The sequence below is a fragment of the Salmo salar genome, chromosome 12 (genome assembly GCF_965601325.2).
Source record: "Salmo salar chromosome 12, fSalSal1, whole genome shotgun sequence".
Taxonomy (NCBI): Eukaryota; Metazoa; Chordata; class Actinopteri; order Salmoniformes; family Salmonidae; genus Salmo; species Salmo salar.
This window is the reverse complement of record NC_138302.1, coordinates 6794598-6814908: the sequence shown is the minus strand read 5'-3', so window position 1 is coordinate 6814908 and position 20311 is coordinate 6794598. Positions and strand designations below refer to the sequence as shown.

At 40.8% G+C, this 20311-nt stretch overlaps 1 protein-coding gene across 1 annotated transcript in view; it reads left to right on the top strand.

The window, feature by feature from the left end:
* The first annotated feature begins 1141 nt into the window (after positions 1-1141).
* The window catches only part of LOC106591909 (uncharacterized), a 36973-nt gene continuing 17803 nt past the window's right edge, over positions 1142-20311 (top strand). The window contains exons 1-4 of the mRNA XM_045692041.2: positions 1142-1657; positions 2276-2373; positions 2509-2686; positions 16297-18232. Of these exons, the coding sequence (XP_045547997.2) occupies positions 1405-1657; positions 2276-2373; positions 2509-2686; positions 16297-17363 (1596 nt within the window). The 5' untranslated portion in view covers positions 1142-1404 and the 3' untranslated portion in view covers positions 17364-18232. Of the gene's footprint in view, positions 1658-2275; positions 2374-2508; positions 2687-16296 lie in introns of the transcript that reaches the window.

Below are 20311 nucleotides of genomic sequence, written 5' to 3'. Positions count from 1 at the left end.
TACCATGAGTATATCCAGCCCTACTCCATGTGTTGCCACTATCATGTATCCTACCATGACTATATCCAACCCAACTCCATGTGTTTCCACTATCATGTATCCTACCATGACTATATCCAACCCAACTCCATGTGTTTCCACTATGATGTATCCTACCATGACTATATCCAACCCTACTCCATGTGTTGCCACTATCATGTATCCTACTTGGCTGAAGCTTTGATCCAGTGGAAGAACTATTGAGGATCAGGGAGCTTAAAGGTCACTTCAGGATACAGCTGTTACTCTACACTATCTCTAAATAATACAGTAATGAGAGAAAATGTAAAGAATATTTAGGGCCCTATAACATCTCTATCTATATATAACATCTCTATCAAATCTTTTTGAATTTTTCTTACCTAATTCCATTTATTTATTTATTATTCTGTTTTCTACGTTTAGTGATTCCAGGTTTCTGATTTGTCCCTGTTATTCCCTCTCAAAATCACACTGTTAATAGGAAAAACAACAACATTGGATGTTCTAAGTCCACAACAATACCACATCAGGAGACCACTTTTGAAGTCTGAGAAAAATCTAAGACATTTTCATTTTTTGGGTGAATTTAACGACGACTTGCAGGCTGTGGGTTCAGAATAACTATGACAAAAATGAATCCAAATTATACCACCACCCAAAAGGCCACTTTAGAGACAGGAAGGGTAAAAGGGCATGTGTTCTACACAGGTAGAGCCCTATCTGTCCATGTTTCCTTATGCAAAGTGGGCACTACTTCATGTGGCAACACCACCACTCACCTAAATAGCCCATATGCCACTGGGTGAGAGAAGTTTTCATTGTATTTGGGCATCATTATGTGAGGTGTTATTATGTGTTGTTAGTGATGAGCCTTGATCAATTTAGCTCGGAATATGCCACCCTCTTCAATCTGTCACCTAATCCTGCCTAATGGGCAGGCCAGCCCTGGAGAAAACTATTGGCTGTAAGAAGTAAGAGAAAACATAACATCTGGTTGTTTTTAAATGACTTCTTATGACATTGTTTTCCAGTCTGCGTTACCCACTCCAGTCAGCAGATGGCGATGTGAGTATTTCAGGTGACGCTTCTTGCGTGACGTATAATCTAGTGGACGGAACTGGAGGCTTCTTCAACAGCGACAAAAGGCTTCTGATTCAACCAACGCGGTGGTTTACTAGTGAGCATAACACCGAAACATTGAAGCTCTTTAGACCAATCTTGTGTTTATTAGTATTAAGTACATAACTCTGTTTACGTATCTACGAGTTCGTTTAAACGTAATTTGCTTCTTAAATGAGAAAATATGTTAAATTGATACTGTGCTAGGCTAATCGCCCAGGGGGCATGAGCTCACTAAACTAGACGGAGAAAGAAGCTTTCAGAATGAAAAAGGAGGAAGAGGAGGCTATCACATTGAAAGAAGAAGAAGAGGAGGATAGGAAAGAGGTTGTCAGGCTGGAGGAGGAGGTAGAAGCTTTCAGAATCAAAAAGGAGGAAGATTCCATAACATTGAAAGAAGAGGAAGAACCTTTTGGAGTAAAAGAGGAAGAGGAGGCTATCTCAGTAAAAGAGGAGGAGGAAGACGTTTTGGGAGTGAAAAAGGAGGAGGAGGAGACAGAATATCAGATTACCACCAGTGAGTACTGTCTTAAACACAGGGGCACAAACTATGCAGTTGATGAACTAATGTGTGGTTTTAAAGGGGCATTCTACTGAAGTTCTACACTTTAATATGTTGTTCAGTACTGTAGGAATTAAGGGACAATCTGCCATTGGTACATATTTTTGGGGGACTTCTCAATTAGATGTATTGAATTCTCCATGTGGTCTATATTAAAGTGCACTAAATCTAATATAACAGGCTTTTAAAATATAATATTGGAGCATCATTTATACTTAAAATATCAAAGGGACACAAAAGGCACCCATTTAGTGGAACGATCCTTTTACATTCATAACACAAACAATATTTTATAAAATCATGATGAATGTGGCCATTTTAGGCCCTTTTTAGACATATTAATGCCTCTTGTAAGACTCTGTGATTTTAAGAGACGGTCATACGTTTACAATCGGTGAAGGACTCTTTTACATTTGCATCATAAACAATATATATATATATATATATATATAAAAGCATAATTTAGAGGCCAATTTAGGTCCTTTTTAGACATATTCATGGCTCTTGTAAGACCCTATGATTGCAATAGTAGATCATAAGTTTACTATCTGTTTGATGTTCTCATTCACACAGGAGAGAGACATGACAATTGTGGATCCTCTGGGGAGCCTCAACAACATCCTGATGCTGACGAGGCAGAGAAGAGTCTCTCCAGATCAGAACACCAGATGGTACAGCTTGGTCTGGTCTAGTATACAGCTTGCTCTATCGGGGTCTGGGCTGGGTTTCTGTAAAGCACTTTATGACAACAGTGACATCAACATCCATAATGATATGTGTCTGTGTCCCCTCTTTATGGTTACCAGGACAAAGCTAGGCCTTCCACCCTCCCGGAGTCCCCATGTCGTGCCTCTCCCGGTAGCGCCTTACTGCTGGGTATGAAGAGGTTGTCTGTGCTGCTGGTGGACTGCAGGAAAACAACGGGTCAGAGTGGAACTGTGAGAGGAGGAGAAGAGAAGAAAGGATCAGATTTGACACATCAAAGTAAGTGCTGTAGTTTAGTTTGAACAAATAAAATAGATCTGCACACTGGTTTCTGTTACCAGGACAACCAGCAGAGTTCTGTTAATTGACATGAAGATAGACTGGTGGATATGGATGTTATGAATATCATAACACTGAAAAATGATTCTGCCAATGAAAAGAGAGAAACCAATAGACTATAAAACCTTGATGAAAGTTAGCTTTAGAGAGAAAGTTTCAAGATGATCTGATGTAAGGTGAATGTTTTACAAAAACCTTTCCTTAAAACGTTATGGATGTTACATTGCCTGTCCCACTCAACCCCCTATCTTTACCAGACTCTAGAACAGGCAAACAAAACTCCAGACATTTCAATTTGGCCTGTGTTTATTAATTAACTAATACTGGAGGAAAGCTGTGATCAGGCTCCCCACTCAAGTGAAAGCTTCATGCTGTAACCAGTGCCGGCAACCTGGTTCAGGTCATCTATCAACTTACCAGGGTAGTTACAAACAGTACAGGAATGAAATCATCAATATGTTTTGATCATATCTTTACTAATGCTGCAGAAATATGTTTGAAAGCATTATCCAAATCGATCAGATGTAGGGATCACAATATAGTAGCCATATCTAGGAAAACCAAAGTTCCAAAGGCTGGGCCTAATATCGTGTAAAAGAGGTCATACAATAAGTTGTAGTGATTGCTATGTTGTTGATGTGAAGAACATTTGTTGGTCCGTGGTGTGTAATGACGAGCAACCAGACGCTGCCTTTGACACATTTATGACATTGCTTGTCCCAGTTACTAATAAACATGCACCCATTAAGAAAATGACTGTAATAACTGTTAAATCCACGTTGATTGATGAGGATTTGAAAAATGTTATGGTGTAGAGGGAGGAGGCAAAAGAGATGGCAAATGGGTTTGGCTGTACAACTGATTGGCAAACGTATTGCAAATTGAGAACTCATGTGACTAAACTGAATAAAAAGAACGAACTACACTTTGAAACCAAGATAAATGACAAAGAATGATTGTAAAAATCTTTGAAGCATCTTCAATGACATTTTGGGCAAAAGGGCAAACTCTGCTCCATCATTCATTGAATCAGATGGCTCATTCATCAGAAAACCCACTGATATTGCCAACTACTTGAATTATTTTTTAATTGGCAAGATTAGCAAACTTAGGTATGACATGCCAGCAACTGACACTACACATCCAAGTATGTCTAACAAAATTATGAAAGACAAGCATTGTAATTTTGAATCTGTAAAGTAAGTGTGGAAAAGGTGAAACAATTATTGTTGTCTTTCAACAATGACAAGTCACCGGGGTCTGACAACGTGGATGGAAAATGATTGAGGATAATAGTGCCACTCCTATTTGCCTTATCTTCTATTTAAGCCTACTAGAAAGTGTGTGCCCTCAGGCCTGGAAGGAGGCAAAAGTAATTCCGCTACCTAAGAATAGTAAAGCCCCCTTTACTGGCTGAACTACCAATCAGCCTGTTACCAACCCTTTTGATCAGATAGTTTTTTTAACTTGTTTTACAGTAAACAAATAGAGATTTTCAGCACTTACACAAATAACTGATTGGCTGAGAGAAATTGATGATAAAAAGATTGGGGGGGGGCTGTTTTGTTAGACTTCAGTGTGGCTTTTGACATTATTGATCATCGTCTGCTGCTAGAAAAACTTGTGTTGTGGATAAAGAGTTACCTGTCTAACAGAACACAGAGGGTGATCTTTAATGCAAGCCTGTCCAACAAAATGTAGGTAGAATCAGGAATTCCCCAGGGCAGCTGCCTAGGCACCTTACTTTTTAAAATCTTTACTAACGACATGCCACTGGCTTTGAGTAAAGCCAGTGTGTCTATGTATGCGGATAACTCTACACTATACACATAAGCTACCACAGTGACTGAAATGACAGCAACACTTAACAAAGAGCAGCAGTTCATTTCAGAATGGGTGGCAAGGAATAAGCTAGTCCTAAATAGCTGTATTATTAGAGGGGGGTAAAGATAGAGATTTTGTTGGGGCGCCAGGCAGGTATTAACCTGCTGAAAAGAAAAGAGTAGAATAGATAGAGTAGCGCTACCAGACACACACATGAAAACATTTTGGAGTCTTAAAGGAGGACTGTAGCATCTAATGATGAAACATTATGGCGTTTTAAAGGAGGCCTGTAGCGTCTAATGATGAAACATTATGGAGTCTTAACCTTTCTGGCGCAGGCGTTCCGCTAGCGACCCACCTCGACAACATCCGGTGAAATTGCAGAGCGCCAAATTCAAAATACAGAAATGGTCATAATAAACATTCATAAAAAATACAAGTGTTATACATCGGCTTAACCTGTTAGGGCTAGGGGGCAGCATTTGCACGTCTGGATAAAAAAAATGTACCCGATTTAATCTGGTTACTAATCCTACCCAGTAACTACAATATGCATATACTTATTATATATGGATAGAAAACACTCTAAAGTTTCTAAAACTGTTTGAATGGTGTCTGTGAGTATAACAGAACTCATTTGGCAGGCAAAACCCTGAGACATTTTCTGACAGGAAGTGGATACCTGATGTGTTGTATTACCTTTAAACCTATCCCATTGAAAAACACAGGGGCTGAGGAATATTTTGGCACTTCCTATTGCTTCCACTAGATGTCACCAGCCTTTACAAAGTGTTTTGAGTCTTCTGGAGGGAGATCTGACCGAACAAGAGCCATGGAACGATGATGTCCCATTAGACACCTGGCGCGCGAGTTCATGTTGGGTACCCTCGTTCCAATACGTTATAAAAGAGTATGCATTCGTCCACCTTGAATATTATTCATGTTCTGGTTAAAAAAGGCCCTAATGATTTATGCTATACAACGTTTGACATGTTTGAACGAACGTAAATATATTTTTCCCCCTCGTTCATGACGAGAAGTCCGGCTGGCTTAGATCATGTGCTAACAAGACGGAGATTTTTGGACATAAATGATGAGCTTTTTTGAACAAAACTACATTCGTTATGGACCTGTGATACCTGGAAGTGACATCTGATGAAGAGAATCAAAGGTAATGGATTATTTACATAGTATTTTCGATTTTAGATCTCCCCAACATGACGTCTAGTCTGTATCGCAACGCGTATTTTTCTGGGCGCAGTGCTCAGATTATTGCAAAGTGTGATTTCCCAGTAAGGTTATTTTTAAATCTGGCAAGTTGATTGCGTTCAAGAGATGTAAATCTATAATTCTTTAAATGACAATATAATATTTTACCAATGTTTTCTAATTTTAATTATTTAATTTGTGACGCTGACTTGACTGCCGGTTATTGGAGGGAAACGATTTCCTCAACATCAATGCCATAGTAAAACGCTGTTTTTGGATATAAATATGAACTTGATAGAACTAAAAATGCATGCATTGTCTAACATAATGTCCTAGGAGTGTCATCTGATGGAGATTGTAAAAGGTTAGTGCATCATTTTAGCTGGTTTTATGGTTTTGGTGACCCTGTCTTTGACTTGACAAAACATTACACACAACTCTTGTAAATGTACTGTCCTAACATACTCTAAATTTATGCTTTCGCCGTAAAACCTTTTTGAAATCGTAAAACGTGGTTAGATTAAGGAGATGTTTATCTTTCAAAGGGTGTAAAATAGTTGTATGTTTGAAAAATTTGAATTTTGACATTTATTTGGATTCAAATTTGCCGCTCTTGAAATGCACCTGCTGTTGATGGAGTGCACCACGGGTGGCACGCTAGCGTCCCACCTAGCCCATAGAGGTTAAAGATTAACTTCTTGTTAATCCAGCCGCTTTGTTAGATTTCAAAAAGGCTTTACGGCGAAAGCATACCATCTGATTATCTGAGGACAGCTCCCCACTTACAAAAGCATACAAACATTTTACAACCAAGTAAAGGAATTACAAAAGTCAGAAATAGCGATACAATTAATCTCTTACCTTTGAAGATCTTCATATGGTCACAAGAGTCCCAGCTACACAATAAATGTTTGTTTTGTTCGATAAAGTCCCTCTTTATATTCTAAAAACTCTGTTTTGTTGGCTCGTTTTGTACAGTAATCCACTGGCTCAAAGGCGGTCAAAACATGCAGACGAATACATCCTAATAGTACTGGTAAAGTTCGTCGACACATGTCAGACAATGTTTGTAATTAATCCTCAGGTTGTCAATTGTCTAAATAATCGATAATATTTCAACCGGACAGTAGCGTCTTCAATAGAAAGGAAAAACAACGAAGGGCGCGCACTCGGTCATGTGCGCAAACCAGCACTGAATGATTCCACACTCCACTGACGGAAAGGTCTCATTCTTCTTCCTTTTTCTGAAATCAAGCCTGAAACAATGTCTAAAGACTGTTGACATCTAGTGGAAGGCATAGGAACTGCAATCTGGGTCCTAACCCATTAGATACTCTATAGGCATTCAATTGAAAATACCCACATCAAAAAAATCCTACTTCCTGGAAGGATTTTCCTCAGGTTTTTGCCTGCCATATCAGTTCTGTTATACTCACAGACATTATTTTAACAGTGTTGGAGTGTTTTCCATCTAATCTACCAATTATATTCATATCCTAGCTTCTGGGCCTGAGTAACAGGCAGTTTACTTTGGGCACGCTTCTCATCCAGAGGTCGAAATACTGCCCCCAAGCCATAAGAAGGAGACCTGTAGCATCTAATGATGAAACATTATGGAGTATTAAAGGAGGCCTGTAGTATCTAATGATGAAACATTATGGAGTCTTAAAGGAGGACTGTAGTATCTAATGATGAAACATTATGGAGTCTTAAAGGAGGACTGTAGCATCTAATGATGAAACATTATGGAGTCTTAAAGGAGGACAGTATCATCTTCCGGCGCCGACAAAGATGGCCGCCTCGCTTCGCGTTCCTAGGAAACTATGCAATATTTTGCTTTTTTATGTGTTATTTCTTACATTGTTACCCCAGGTAATCTTAGGTTTTACTACATACAGCCGGGAGGAACTATTGGATATAAGAGCAACGTCAACTCACCAACATTACGACCAGGAATACGACTTTCCCGAAGCGGATCCTCTGTTTGGACCACCACCCAGGACAATGGATCGGATCCCAGCCGGCGAACCAAAACAACGACACCGTAGAAGGGGCAGACGGAGCGGTCTTCTGGTCAGGCTCTGTAGACGGGCACATCGCGCACCGCTCCCGAGCATACTACTCACCAATGTCCAGTCTCTTGACAACAAGGTAGACGAAATCCGAGCAAGGGTAGCATTCCAGAGAGACATCCGAGACTGTAACGTTCTTTGTTTCACGGAAACATGGCTCACTCGAGACATGTTATCTGAGTCGGTACAGCCACCTGGTTTCTTCACACATCGCGCCGACAGAAACAAGCATCTCTCTGGTAAGAAGAAGGGTGGGGGTGTATGCCTTATGATTAACGAGACGTGGTGTGATCATAACAACATACAGGAACTCAAGTAATTTTGTTCACCTGACTTAGAATTCCTCACTATCAAATGCCGACCGCATTATCTACAAAGAGAATTCTCTTCGATTATAATCACAGCCGTGTATATCCCCCCCCAAGCAGACACATCGACGGCCCTGAAAGAACTTCATTGGACTCAATGTAAACTGGAAACCACATATCCTGAGGCTGCATTTATTGTAGCCAGGGATTTTAACAAGGCTAATCTGAAAACAAGGATCCCCAAATTCTATCAGCATATCAGTTGTGCTACCAGGGCAGGTAAAACCCTAGATCACTGTTATTCTAACTTCCGCGACGCATATAAGGCCCTTCCCCACCCTCTCTTTGGAAAAGCTGACCACGACTCCATTTTGTTGCTCCCAGCCTATAGACAGAAACTAAAACAGGAAGCTCCCGCCCTCAGGTCTGTTCAACTCTGGTCCGACCAATCGGATTCCACGCTTCAAGATTGCTTCGATCACGTGGACTGGGATATGTTCCACATTGCTACGAACAACAACATTGACGAACACGCTGACTCGGCGTTCGAGTTCATTAATAAGTGCATCGGTGATGTCGTACCAACAGCGTCTATTACAACATTCCCCAACCAGAAACCGTGGATTGATGGCAGCATTTGCGCAAAACTGAACGCGCGAACCACTGCTTTTAATCAGGGCAAAGTGACCGGAAACATGACCGAATACAAACAGTGTAGCTATTCCCTCCGCAAGGTAATCAAACAAGCTAAGCGTCAATACAGAGACAAAGTGGAGTCGCAATTCAACGGCTCAGACACGAGAGGTATGTGGCAGGGTCTACAGTCAATCACGGACTACAAAAGAAAAATCAGCCCCGTCGCGGATCACGATGTCTTGCTCCCAGACAGACTGAACAACTTTTTTGCTCGCTTTGAGGACAATGCAGTGCCACTAACACGGCCCGCTACCAAAACCTGCGGGCTTTCCTTCACTGCAGCCAACGTGAGTAAAACATTTAAACGTGTTAACCCTCGCAAGGCTGCAGACCCAGATGGCATCCCCGGCTGCGTCCTCAGAGCATGCGAAGACCAGCTGGCTGGTGTGTTTACAGAAATATTCAATCAAGCCTTATCCCAGTCTGCTGTCCCCACATGCTTCAAGAGGGCCACCATTGCTCCTGTTCCCAAGAAAGCTAAGGTAACTGAGCTAAATGACTACCGCCCTGTAGCACTCACTTCCGTCATCATGAAGTGATTTGAGAGACTAGTCAAGGACCATATCACCTCCACCCTACCTGACACCCTAGACCCACTCCAATTTGCTTATCGCCGCAATAGGTCCACAGACGACGCAATCGCCATCACACTGCACACTGCCCTAACCCATCTGGACAAGAGGAATACCTATGTAAGATTGCTGTTCATCGATTACAGCTCAGCATTTAACACCATAGTACCCTCCAAACTCGTCATTAAGCTCGAGACCCTGGGTGTCGACCCCGCCCTGTGCAACTGGGTCCTGGACTTCCTGACGGGCCACCCCCAGGTGGTGAGGGTAGGTAACAACATCTCCACCCCGCTGATCCTCAACACTGGGTCCCCACGAGGGTGCGTTCTCAGCCCTCTTCTGTACTCCCTGTTCACCCACGACTGCGTGGCCATGCACGCCTCCAACTCAATCATCAAGTTTGCAGACGACACTATAGTGGTAGGCTTGATTACCAACAACAATGAGACGGCCTACAGGGAGGAGGTGAGGGCCCTCGGAGTGTGGTGTCAGGAAAATAACCTCGCACTCAATGTCAACAAAACAAAGGAGATGATCGTGGACTTCAGGAAACAGCTGAGGGAGCAGCCCTCTATCTACATTGACGGGACAGTAGTGGAGAGGGGGGAGAGTTTTAAGTTCCTCGGCGTACACATCACGGACAAACTGAAATGGTCCACCCACACAGACAGTGTGGTGAAGAAGGCGCAGCAGCGCCTCTTCAACCTCAGGAGGCTGAAGAAATTCGGCTTGTCACCAAAAACACTCACAAACTTTTACAGATTCCCAATCGAGAGCATCCTGTCGGGCTGTATCACCGCCTGGTACGGCAGCTGCTCCGCCCATAACCAGAAGGCTCTCCAGAGGGTAGTGAGGTCTGCACAACGCATCACCGGGTGCAAACTACCTGCCCTCCAGGACACCTACACCACCCGATGTCACAGGAAGGCCAAAAAGATCATCAAGGACAGCAACCACCCGAGCCACTGCCTGTTCACCCCGCTAACATCCAGAAGGCGAGGTCAGTACAGGTGCATCAAAGCTGGAACCGAGAGACTGAAAAACAGCTTCTATCTCAAGGCCATCAGACTGTTAAACAGCCATCACTAACATTGAGTGGCTGCTGCCAACATACTGACTCAACTCAAGCCACTTTAATAATGGGAAAATTTATGTAATCAATTTATCACTTGCCACTTTATATTATTTATATTAGATCATGTTTACATAACCTACATTATTCATCTCATATGTATATACTGTACGCTATACCATCTACTGCATCTTGCCATCTTGATGTAATCAGATGTATCACTAGCCACTTTAAACAATGCCACTTTATATAATGTTTTCATAACCTACATTACTCATCTCATATGTATATACCGTAAATTCCGGACTATAAGCCGCAACTTTTTTCCCAGGCTTTGAACCTCGCGGCTTAAACAATGACGCGGCTAATATATGGATTTTACCCGCTTTCAAAAAAGAATTCTCCCAAAAAAACATTCTGTGACGTGCTCAGTTTTTTGGCGGCATGAAGCTTTCATTAGACCAATGAAATTGCCGAACGGGTTAAGGTCAAACAACTTTTTTGTTTACTGTTTAGATTAAATCGAGCGCTCTCAAACTTCCCATCATTCTGATTACGGTAGTCATTTTGTCACCCTCATCATGGCAAAGACATGGAGAAATGCATATGATGCAGCTTTCAAGTTGAAGGCGATTGATCTGGCTGTTGGAAAAGGAAATAGAGCTGCTGCACGGGAGCTTGGTCTTAATGAGTCGATGATAAGACTTTGGAAACAGCAGCGTGAGGAATTGACTCAGTGCAAAAAGACAACTAAAGCTTACTGCTATTTTTTTATTTTTTTGTTACAAGCCGTGTTTCGTTAAAGCCTATTTATTTTTGTTACAAGCCGTGTTTCGTTAAAGCCTATTTATTTTTGTTACAAGCCGTGTTTTGTTAAAGCCTATTTATTTTTGTTACAAGCCGTGTTTCGTTAAAGCCTATTTATTTTTGTTACAAGCCGTGTTTCGTTAAAGCCTATTTATTTTTGTTACAAGCCGTGTTTCGTTAAAGCCTGTGTACAGTTCATTTGTTTCAATGTACCGGTAGGCACCTGCGGCTTATAGACATGAGCGGCTTATTTATGTTCAAAATAAATAAAAAATTAATTCAGTGGGTGCGGCTTATATTCAGGTGCGCTTAATAGTCCAGAAATTACTTTACTGCACTCTATACCATCTACTGCATCTTGCCATCCTGATGTAATGTATCACTAGCCACCTTAAACAATGCTGCTTTATATGTTTTCATAACCTACATTACTCATCTAATATGTATATACTGTACTCTATACCATCTATTACATCTTGCCTATGCCGTTCGGCCATCACTCATTTATATATTTTTATGTACATATTCGTATTCATTCCTTTACACTTGTGTGTACAAGGTAGTTGTTGTGAAATTGTTAGGTTATATTACTTGTTAGATATTACTGCATGGTCGGAACTAGAAGCACAAGCATTTTGCTACACTTGCATTAACACCTGCTAACCATGTGTATGTGACAAATAGATTTGATTTGATCTAATGATGAAACATTATGGAGTCTTAAAGGAGGACTGTAGTATCTAAAGATGAAACATTATGGAGTCTTAAAGGAGGACTGTAGCATCTAATGATGAAACATTATGGAGTTTTAAAGGAGGCCTGTAGTATCTAATGATGAAACATTATGGAGTCTTAAAGGAGGACTGTAGCATCTAATGATGAAACATTATGGAGTCTTAAAGGAGGACTGTAGCATCTAATGATGAAACATTATGGAGTCTTAAAGGAGGACTGTAGTATCTAATGATGAAACATTATGGAGTCTTAAAGGAGGACTGTAGCATCTAATGATGAAACATTATGGAGTCTTAAAGGATGATTTTTCCTACTTGCCGTCGTGGGGATTCGAACCGTAGACATTTCAGTTACTGGCCCAATGCTCTTAACCGCTAGTCTACAAATGCCACAAATGTTCCAACTATGCTTTAAAGGAGAAGTTTACCCAGAATCCAGAAACTCCTAAGTGATTCCATACATTGAAACTAGTCCAGTGTAGTTTTCCCTCTCCCCCTCTCTCTCCCTGTAGTGTTGTACTGAAACGGCTGCAAAACGTGACTCATGCCGTTGCTGGATGCGGACCTCGTTCTGCTACTTTCCCAGTTAATAAATGATTCAGAAATCCACAGTGTGTGGACAAATTTGTTGTTTTATTAAAGCTATAGGCCTTTGGCTTCAAATTGTTTATTTATGTCTGAGAAAAAAAAACATTTTTCAACCCATTATTACATAATAAAAGTCTAGTAAAACACTACTCAACCCATACGATCTATTACATAATAAAAGTCTAATAAAACACTTTTCAACCCATATGATCTATTACGTAATAAAACACTTTTCAACCCATATGGTCTATTACATAATAAAACACTGCTCAACCCATATGATCTATTACGTAATAAAACACTTTTCAACCCATATGGTCTATTACATAATAAAACACTGCTCAACCCATATGATCTATTACATAATAAAACACTTTTAAACCCATATGATTTATTACATAAAACACTACTCGACCCATATGATCTATTACGTAATAAAACACTACTCAACCCATACGATCTATTACATAATAAAAGTCTAATAAAACACTTTTCAACCCATATGGTCTATTACATAATAAAACACTACTCAACCCATATGATCTATTACATAATAAAACACTACTCAACCCATATGATCTATTACATAATAAAACACTACTCAACCCATATGATCTATTACATAATAAAACACTACTCAACCCATATGGTCTATTACATAATAAAACACTACTCAACCCATATGGTCTATTACATAATAAAAGTATAATAAAATGTATACAAATATGATGATGTCATAGTGAATTAATGACGTGAAGGAACAGGCATTTTCATACTTTATAATATGGCTATATATATATATATAACAAAATATAAACGCAACAATTTCAACGATTTACAGTTCATATAAGGAAATCAGTCACTGTAAATAAATTCATTAGGCCCTAATGGTGGACCGGGAGGGCGGGCGGGGGCCAGGCCCAGCCATCCGAAGGAGTTTTTCCCCACAAAAGGGCTTTATTACAGAGAGTCATACTACTCGGTTTCATCCAGTGTTCGGGTAGGTGTGGAGGTCCTGGGCGGGCTTGGTTACACGTGGTCTGTATTTGTGAGGCCGGTTGGACATACTGCCAAATTCTCTAAAACAACGTTGGAGGCAGCTTATGGTAGAGGAATTTACAGTACCAGTCAAAAGTTTGCGGACCCCTACTCATCCCAGGGTTTTGCTTTATTTTTTACTATGTTCTACTTTGTTGAATAATAGTGAAGACATAAACTATGAAATAACACATATGGAGTCATGTAGTAACCAAAAAGTGTTAAACAATCAAAATATATTTATATTTGAGATTCTTCAAAGTAGCCACCCTTTCTTTGCCTTGACTGCTTTGCACACTCTAGGCATTCTGTCAACCAGCTTCATGTGGTAGTCACCTGCAATGCATTTCAATTAACATGTGTGCCTTGTTAAGTTAATTTGTGGAATTCCTTTCCTTCTTAATGCGTTGGAGCCAATCAGTTGTGTTGTGACAAGGTAGGGGTGGAATACAGAAGATAGACCTATTTGGTAATAGACCAAGTCCATATTATGGCAAGAACAGCTCAAATAAGCAAAGAGAAACGACAGTCCATCATTACTTTAAGGTCAGTCAATCAGGAAAATGTCAAGAACTTTGAAAGTTTCTTCAAGTGTAGTCGCAAAAACCATCAAGCGCTATGATGAAACTGGCTCTCATGAGGACCTCCACAGGAAATGAAGACCCAGAGTTACTTCTACTGCAGAGGATAAGTTCATTTGAGTTACCAGCCTCAGAAATTGCAGCCCAAATAAATGCTTCACAGAGTTCAATTAAGAGACACATCTCAACATCAACTGTTCAGAGGAGAATCAGGCCTTCACGGTTGAATTGCTGCAAAGAAACAACTACTTAAGGACACCAATAAGAAGAAGAGAGACTTGCTTGGGCCAAGAAACACGAGCGATGTACGTTAGACTGGTGGAAATCTGTCCTTCGGTCTGATGAGTCCAAATTTGAGATTTTTGGTTCCAAGTGCCATGTCTTTGTGAGACGCAAAGTAGGTGAACGGATGATCTCTGCATGTGTGGTTCCCACCGTGAAGCATGGAGGTGTGAGGGTGTGTAGGTGCTTTGCTGTTGACACTGTCAGTGATTTTATTTTGAATTCAAGGCACACTTAACCAGGTTGGCTACCACAGCATTCTGCAGCGATATGCCATCCCATCTGGTTTGGGCTGAGTTGGACTATCATTTGTTTTTCAACAGAACAATGACCCAACACACCTCCAGGTAGTTTAAGGGCTATTTTACCAAGGAGAGTGCTGCATTAGATGACCTGGCCTCCACAATCCCCCGACCTCAACCAAATTGAGATGGAGTTGGACCGCAGGAAAAGCAGCCAACAAGTTCTCAGCATATGTGGGAACTCCTACAAGACTGGTGGAAAAGCATTCCAGGTGAAGCTGGTTGAGAGAATGCCAAGCGTGTGCAAAGCTGTCATCAAAGCAAAGGGTGGCTACTTTGAAGAATCGAAAATATATTTTGATTTGTTTAACACTTTTTTGGTTACTACACGATTCCATGTGTTTTTTCATAGTTTTGATGTCTTCACTATTATTCTGCAATGTAAAAAATGAAGAAAAACCTTTGAATGAGTAGGTGAGTCCAAACTTTTGACTGGTACTGTACATTAAATTCCCTGGCATCAGCTCCAGTGGACATTCCTGCAGTCAGCATGCCAGTTGCAAGCTCCCTCTGAGACATCTGTGGCATTGTCTTGTGTGACAACTGCACATTTTAGAGTGGCCTATTATTGTCCCCAGCACAAAGTGCACCTGTATAATGCTGTTTAATCAGCTTCTTGATTTGCCACATCTGTCAGGTGGATGGATTATCTTGGCAAAGGATAAATGTTCACTAACAGGGACGTAAACAACTTCGTGCACAAAATTCTGCAATCTTTTATTTCAGCTCATGAAACATGGGACCAACACTTTACATGTTACGTTTATATTTTTGTTCAGTATAGTTGCTATCAGTTTTAGGAACATATGATGTCATAGTGAATTCATGACATGTGAATGAACAAGCCTTTTCATATTTTGTAACATGGCTATATAGTTTTAGGAACATCTCCCCAAAATATTTCACCAGAATTTCACCAGAATCTACCCGAAATGTCATAACATCAGCGATTAGTCAAAATGTAGAAAATTTGTGAACATCTAAATAAATTGGGCCATTTAAATAGCGTGTGTCGAACCCTTTCGATAATGGGGAGATGTTACTGGTGTGCTTTGTGTCTTCGACGTAAAAACAAGTTTTGGACTTCCACAGAACATTACTTCTTTAATTATTTTAGATTTAAAGAAGTGTGTAGGTTGCATTCTGTATCATACAGCTATGAAGGTTATATATTAAGAACCGCCTGCTTGATAGGAATCCAGTGACGTCTGTGTCTCCATGTCCTAGAACAGTTTAGTGTTTTGTGTTCTGACTTGTAAAACAGAATGAATAAAATATGTAATGTAAACATTATCAGTAATTACCAGGAAGCTCTACAACATAATTTGTTTTAAAATCACACCAAGATTTAAACTGGCCTCAGGTTATTGAGGGATCTGATTAGGATTTACCCTCGTAGCATGGCTGTTTTATCATTTGGAGGTTTCATTCAGGTCTCTATTTAAATAAACACTATCTTTGGCAGGAGAAAGACCAGACTCCGAGGAACCAGAGCCAGAGACGTCCAAACCAGCAAGACGACACCAGTGCTCCCAGTGTGGAAAGAATTTTAAACACTTACGTAACCTGAAAACACATGAGAGAATACACACACAGGAGAAGCCTTACCACTGCTCCCAGTGTGGAACGGGTTGTAACCGGTTAAGGGACCTGAAACAGCATGAGAGAATACACACAGGGGAGAAGCCTTACCACTGCTCCCAGTGTGGGAAGCGTTTTACCCAGTTATGTAACCTGAAAACACATGAGCGTATACACACAGGGGAGAAGTGTTACCACTGCTCTCAGTGTGGAAAGAGTTATACAACATTTGGGAGCCTGAAAATACATGAGAGAATACATACAGGAGAAAAGCTGTTCCACTGCTCTCAGTGTGGTAAGAGTTTTAACCAGAAAGGATACCTGAAACAACACGCGAGAATACACACAGGGGAGAAGCCTTACCACTGCTGCCAGTGTGGAAAGAGTTTTAACCAAAAAGCCCACCTGAACCAACATGAGAGAATACACACAGGAGAGAAGCCTTACCACTGCTCCCAGTTGGGAACGGGTTTTAACCAGTTAAGGGACCATGAGAGAATACACACAGGGGAGAAGCCTCACCACTGCTCTCAGTGTGGAAAGAGTTTTACAATAATGGGGAGCTTGAAAATACATGAGAGGATGCATACAGGAGAAAAGCCGTACCACTGCTCCCAGTGTGGAAAGAGTTTTACAGCGTTAGGGAGCCTGAAAATACATGCGAGAATGCATACAGGAGAAAAGCCGTACCACTGCGCCCATTGTGGAAAGAGTTTTACCCACTTAAGTAACCTGAAAACACACGAGAGAATACACACAGGGGAGAAGCCTTACCACTGCTCCCAGTGTAGAAAGAGTTTTACTCACTTGTGTAACTTGAAAACTCATGAGCGAATACACACAGGGGAGAAGCCTTACCACTGCTCCCAGTGTGAAAAGAGTTTTACAGAGTTAGGTAACATGAAAAGACATGAGATAAAGCACAGAGGAGATAAAGATGTAGGCTGCTGAACATTAGGACATAGGACAAATGTAGGCCTCTGAACAGTGAGAAATAGGACAGGTCCAGGCCCAATACATGGTGGGACAGTAGTTCCCAGAGACTCTGAATGTGTCTTAACTTCCCAGTGTTTTCCCTACTGCTTGTATTATAGTGGATTGTGTTTGTGGATTTGTTTGCTGACTTCACAAAATGAATTTCCATTTAAATGGGCTAAGTATATCGTACTTTGCTCTCAATTTGAGAAGAAAAAATATCCAGTTAGAGGAGGGTTTCCCCAACTCAGTCCTTGGGGGAAGATCAGCTTTAATATTGAACATAGATTGTAGATTCCATCAATGTAATTGTCTGCATCATTTCCAATCATCCAAATATTTTTGGGTAAATATACAAATATACTGTTATCTCAGAATGATGTTGTGGATAATTAAGTAGTGGTCCTATAATGTAAACTCCAACAGAAATAAATGAACATGTATATCTTCAAGTTAAACAATAATTTTCACTCATGACTACTGGTTTCAATTACATTTATCAAACTAACAAGCAAATATTTTAGAAATATATTGTTACAAATCAACTTGCAAGGTTTCTAGTCTGCTAACATTGGCCTTACCAGCCTATAAATAATGTACACTACCGTTCAAAAATTTTAGAACACCTAAAAAAAAAATGTTTTTATTGAAATTCATACAGTTGAATGTCTTAATGTACTCTGAAATTAAAGCATAGAACAAATAAACAATTGGAGACAAAAAATAAATTATGGAATCGTTTTATTTATCAAAATGTAATCAACATTTTTTGACTCATCAAAGTAGCCACCTTTTGCAGACATAACAGCCGAACACACTCGTGGCATTCTTTCTACTATGGAAATCAAATTATTCTTTGGAATGTTCTTCCCAACACTGTTACAGAAATTCCCACATGTGTTGCACAGGTTTCTTTGCTTTCACCCTTCTGCCCAGTTCATCCCAAACCAGCACCATGGGGTTTAAGGCTGGAGACTGTGCTGGCCATTCCATGATTTGAAGACTACTGTCTTGTTCTTTTCTTCTAAGGTAGTTCTGACATAGCCTGGATGTATGTTTTGGGTGATTATCTTGCTGTAGGATGAACCCCATAGCCTGGAGGTATGTTTTGGGTCATTATCTTGCTGTAGTGTGTGTGTATATATATATATATATATATATATATATATATATATTTATTTACATTTACATTACATTTAAGTCATTTAGCAGACGCTCTTATCCAGAGCGACTTACAAATTGGTGCATTCACCTTGTGATATCCAGTGGAACAACCACTTTACAATAGTGCATCTAAATCTTTTAAGGGGGGGTTAGAAGGATTACTTTATGCTATCCTAGGTATTCCTTAAAGAGGTGGGGTTTCAGGTGTCTCCGGAAGGTGGTGATTGACTCCGCTGTCCTGGCATCGTGAGGGAGCTTGTTCCACCATTGGGGTGCCAGAGCAGCGAACAGTTTTGACTAGGCTGAGCGGGAACTGTGCTTCCACAGAGGTAGGGAGGCGAGCAGGCCAGAGGTGGATGAACGCAGTGCCCTTGTTTGGGTGTAGGGCCTGATCAGAGCCTGAAGGTACGGAGGTGCCGTTCCCCTCACAGCTCCGTAGGCAAGCACCATGGTCTTGTAGCGGATGCACACATATACACACAGTTGAGGTCGGAAATTTACATACACTTAGGTTGGAGTCATTAACTTGTTTTTCACCCACTCCACAAATTTCTTGTTAACAAACTATAGTTTTGGCAAGTCGGTTAGGACATCTACTTTGTGCATGACACAAGTCATTTTTCCAGCAATTGTTTACAGACAGATTATTTCACTGTATCACAATTCCAGTGGGTCAGAAGTTTACATACACTAAGTGCCTTTAAACAGCTTGGAAAATTCCAGAAAATGATGTCATGGCTTTAGAAGCTTCTGATAGGCTAATTTACATCATTTGAGTCATTTGGAGGTGTACCTGTGAATGTATTTCAAGGCCTACCTTCAAACTCAGTGCCTCTTTGCTTGCCATCATGGGAACATCAAAAGAAATCAGCTAAAACCTCAAAGACCTCCACAAGTCTGGTTCATCCTTGGGAGCAATATCCAAACGCCTGAAGGTACCACGTTCATCTGTAAAAACAATAGTACGCAAGTATAAACACCATGGGACCAAGCAGCCGTCATACCGCTCAGGAAGGAGACGTGTTCTGTCTCCTAGAGATGAACGTACTTTGGTGCGAAAAGTGCAAATCAATCCCAGAACAACAGCAAAGGACCTTGTGAAGATGCTGGAGGAAACAGGTACAAATGTATCTATATCCACAGTAAAACGAGTCCTATATCGACATAACCTGAAAAGGCCGCTCAGCAAGGAAGAAGCCACTGCTCCAAAACCACCATAAAAATGTCAGACTACGGTTTGCAACTGCACATGGGGACAAACATTTTACTTTTTGGAGAAATGTCCTCTGGTCTGATGAAATGTCCTCTGGCCAACTGTTTGGCCATAATGACCATTGTTATGTTTGGAGGTAAAGGGGGAGGCTTGCAAGTCGAAGAACACCATCCCAACCGTGAAGCACGGGCGTGGCAGCATCATGTTGTGGGGGAGCTTTGCTGCAGGAGGGACTGGTGCACTTCACAAAATAGATGGCATCATGAGGCAGGAAAATGATGTGGATATACTGAAGCAACATCTCAAGACATCAGTCAGGAAGTTAAAGCTTGGTCGCAAATGGATCTTCCAAATGGACAATGACCCCAAGGATACTTCCAAAGTTGTGGCAAAATGGCTTAAGGACAACAAAGTCAAGGTATTGGAGTGGCCATCACAAAGCCCTGACCTCAATCCCATAGAAATGTTGTGGGCAGAAAACGGAAAAAGCGTGTGCGAGCAAGGAGGCCTACAAACCTGACTCAGTTACACCAGCTCTGTCAGGAGG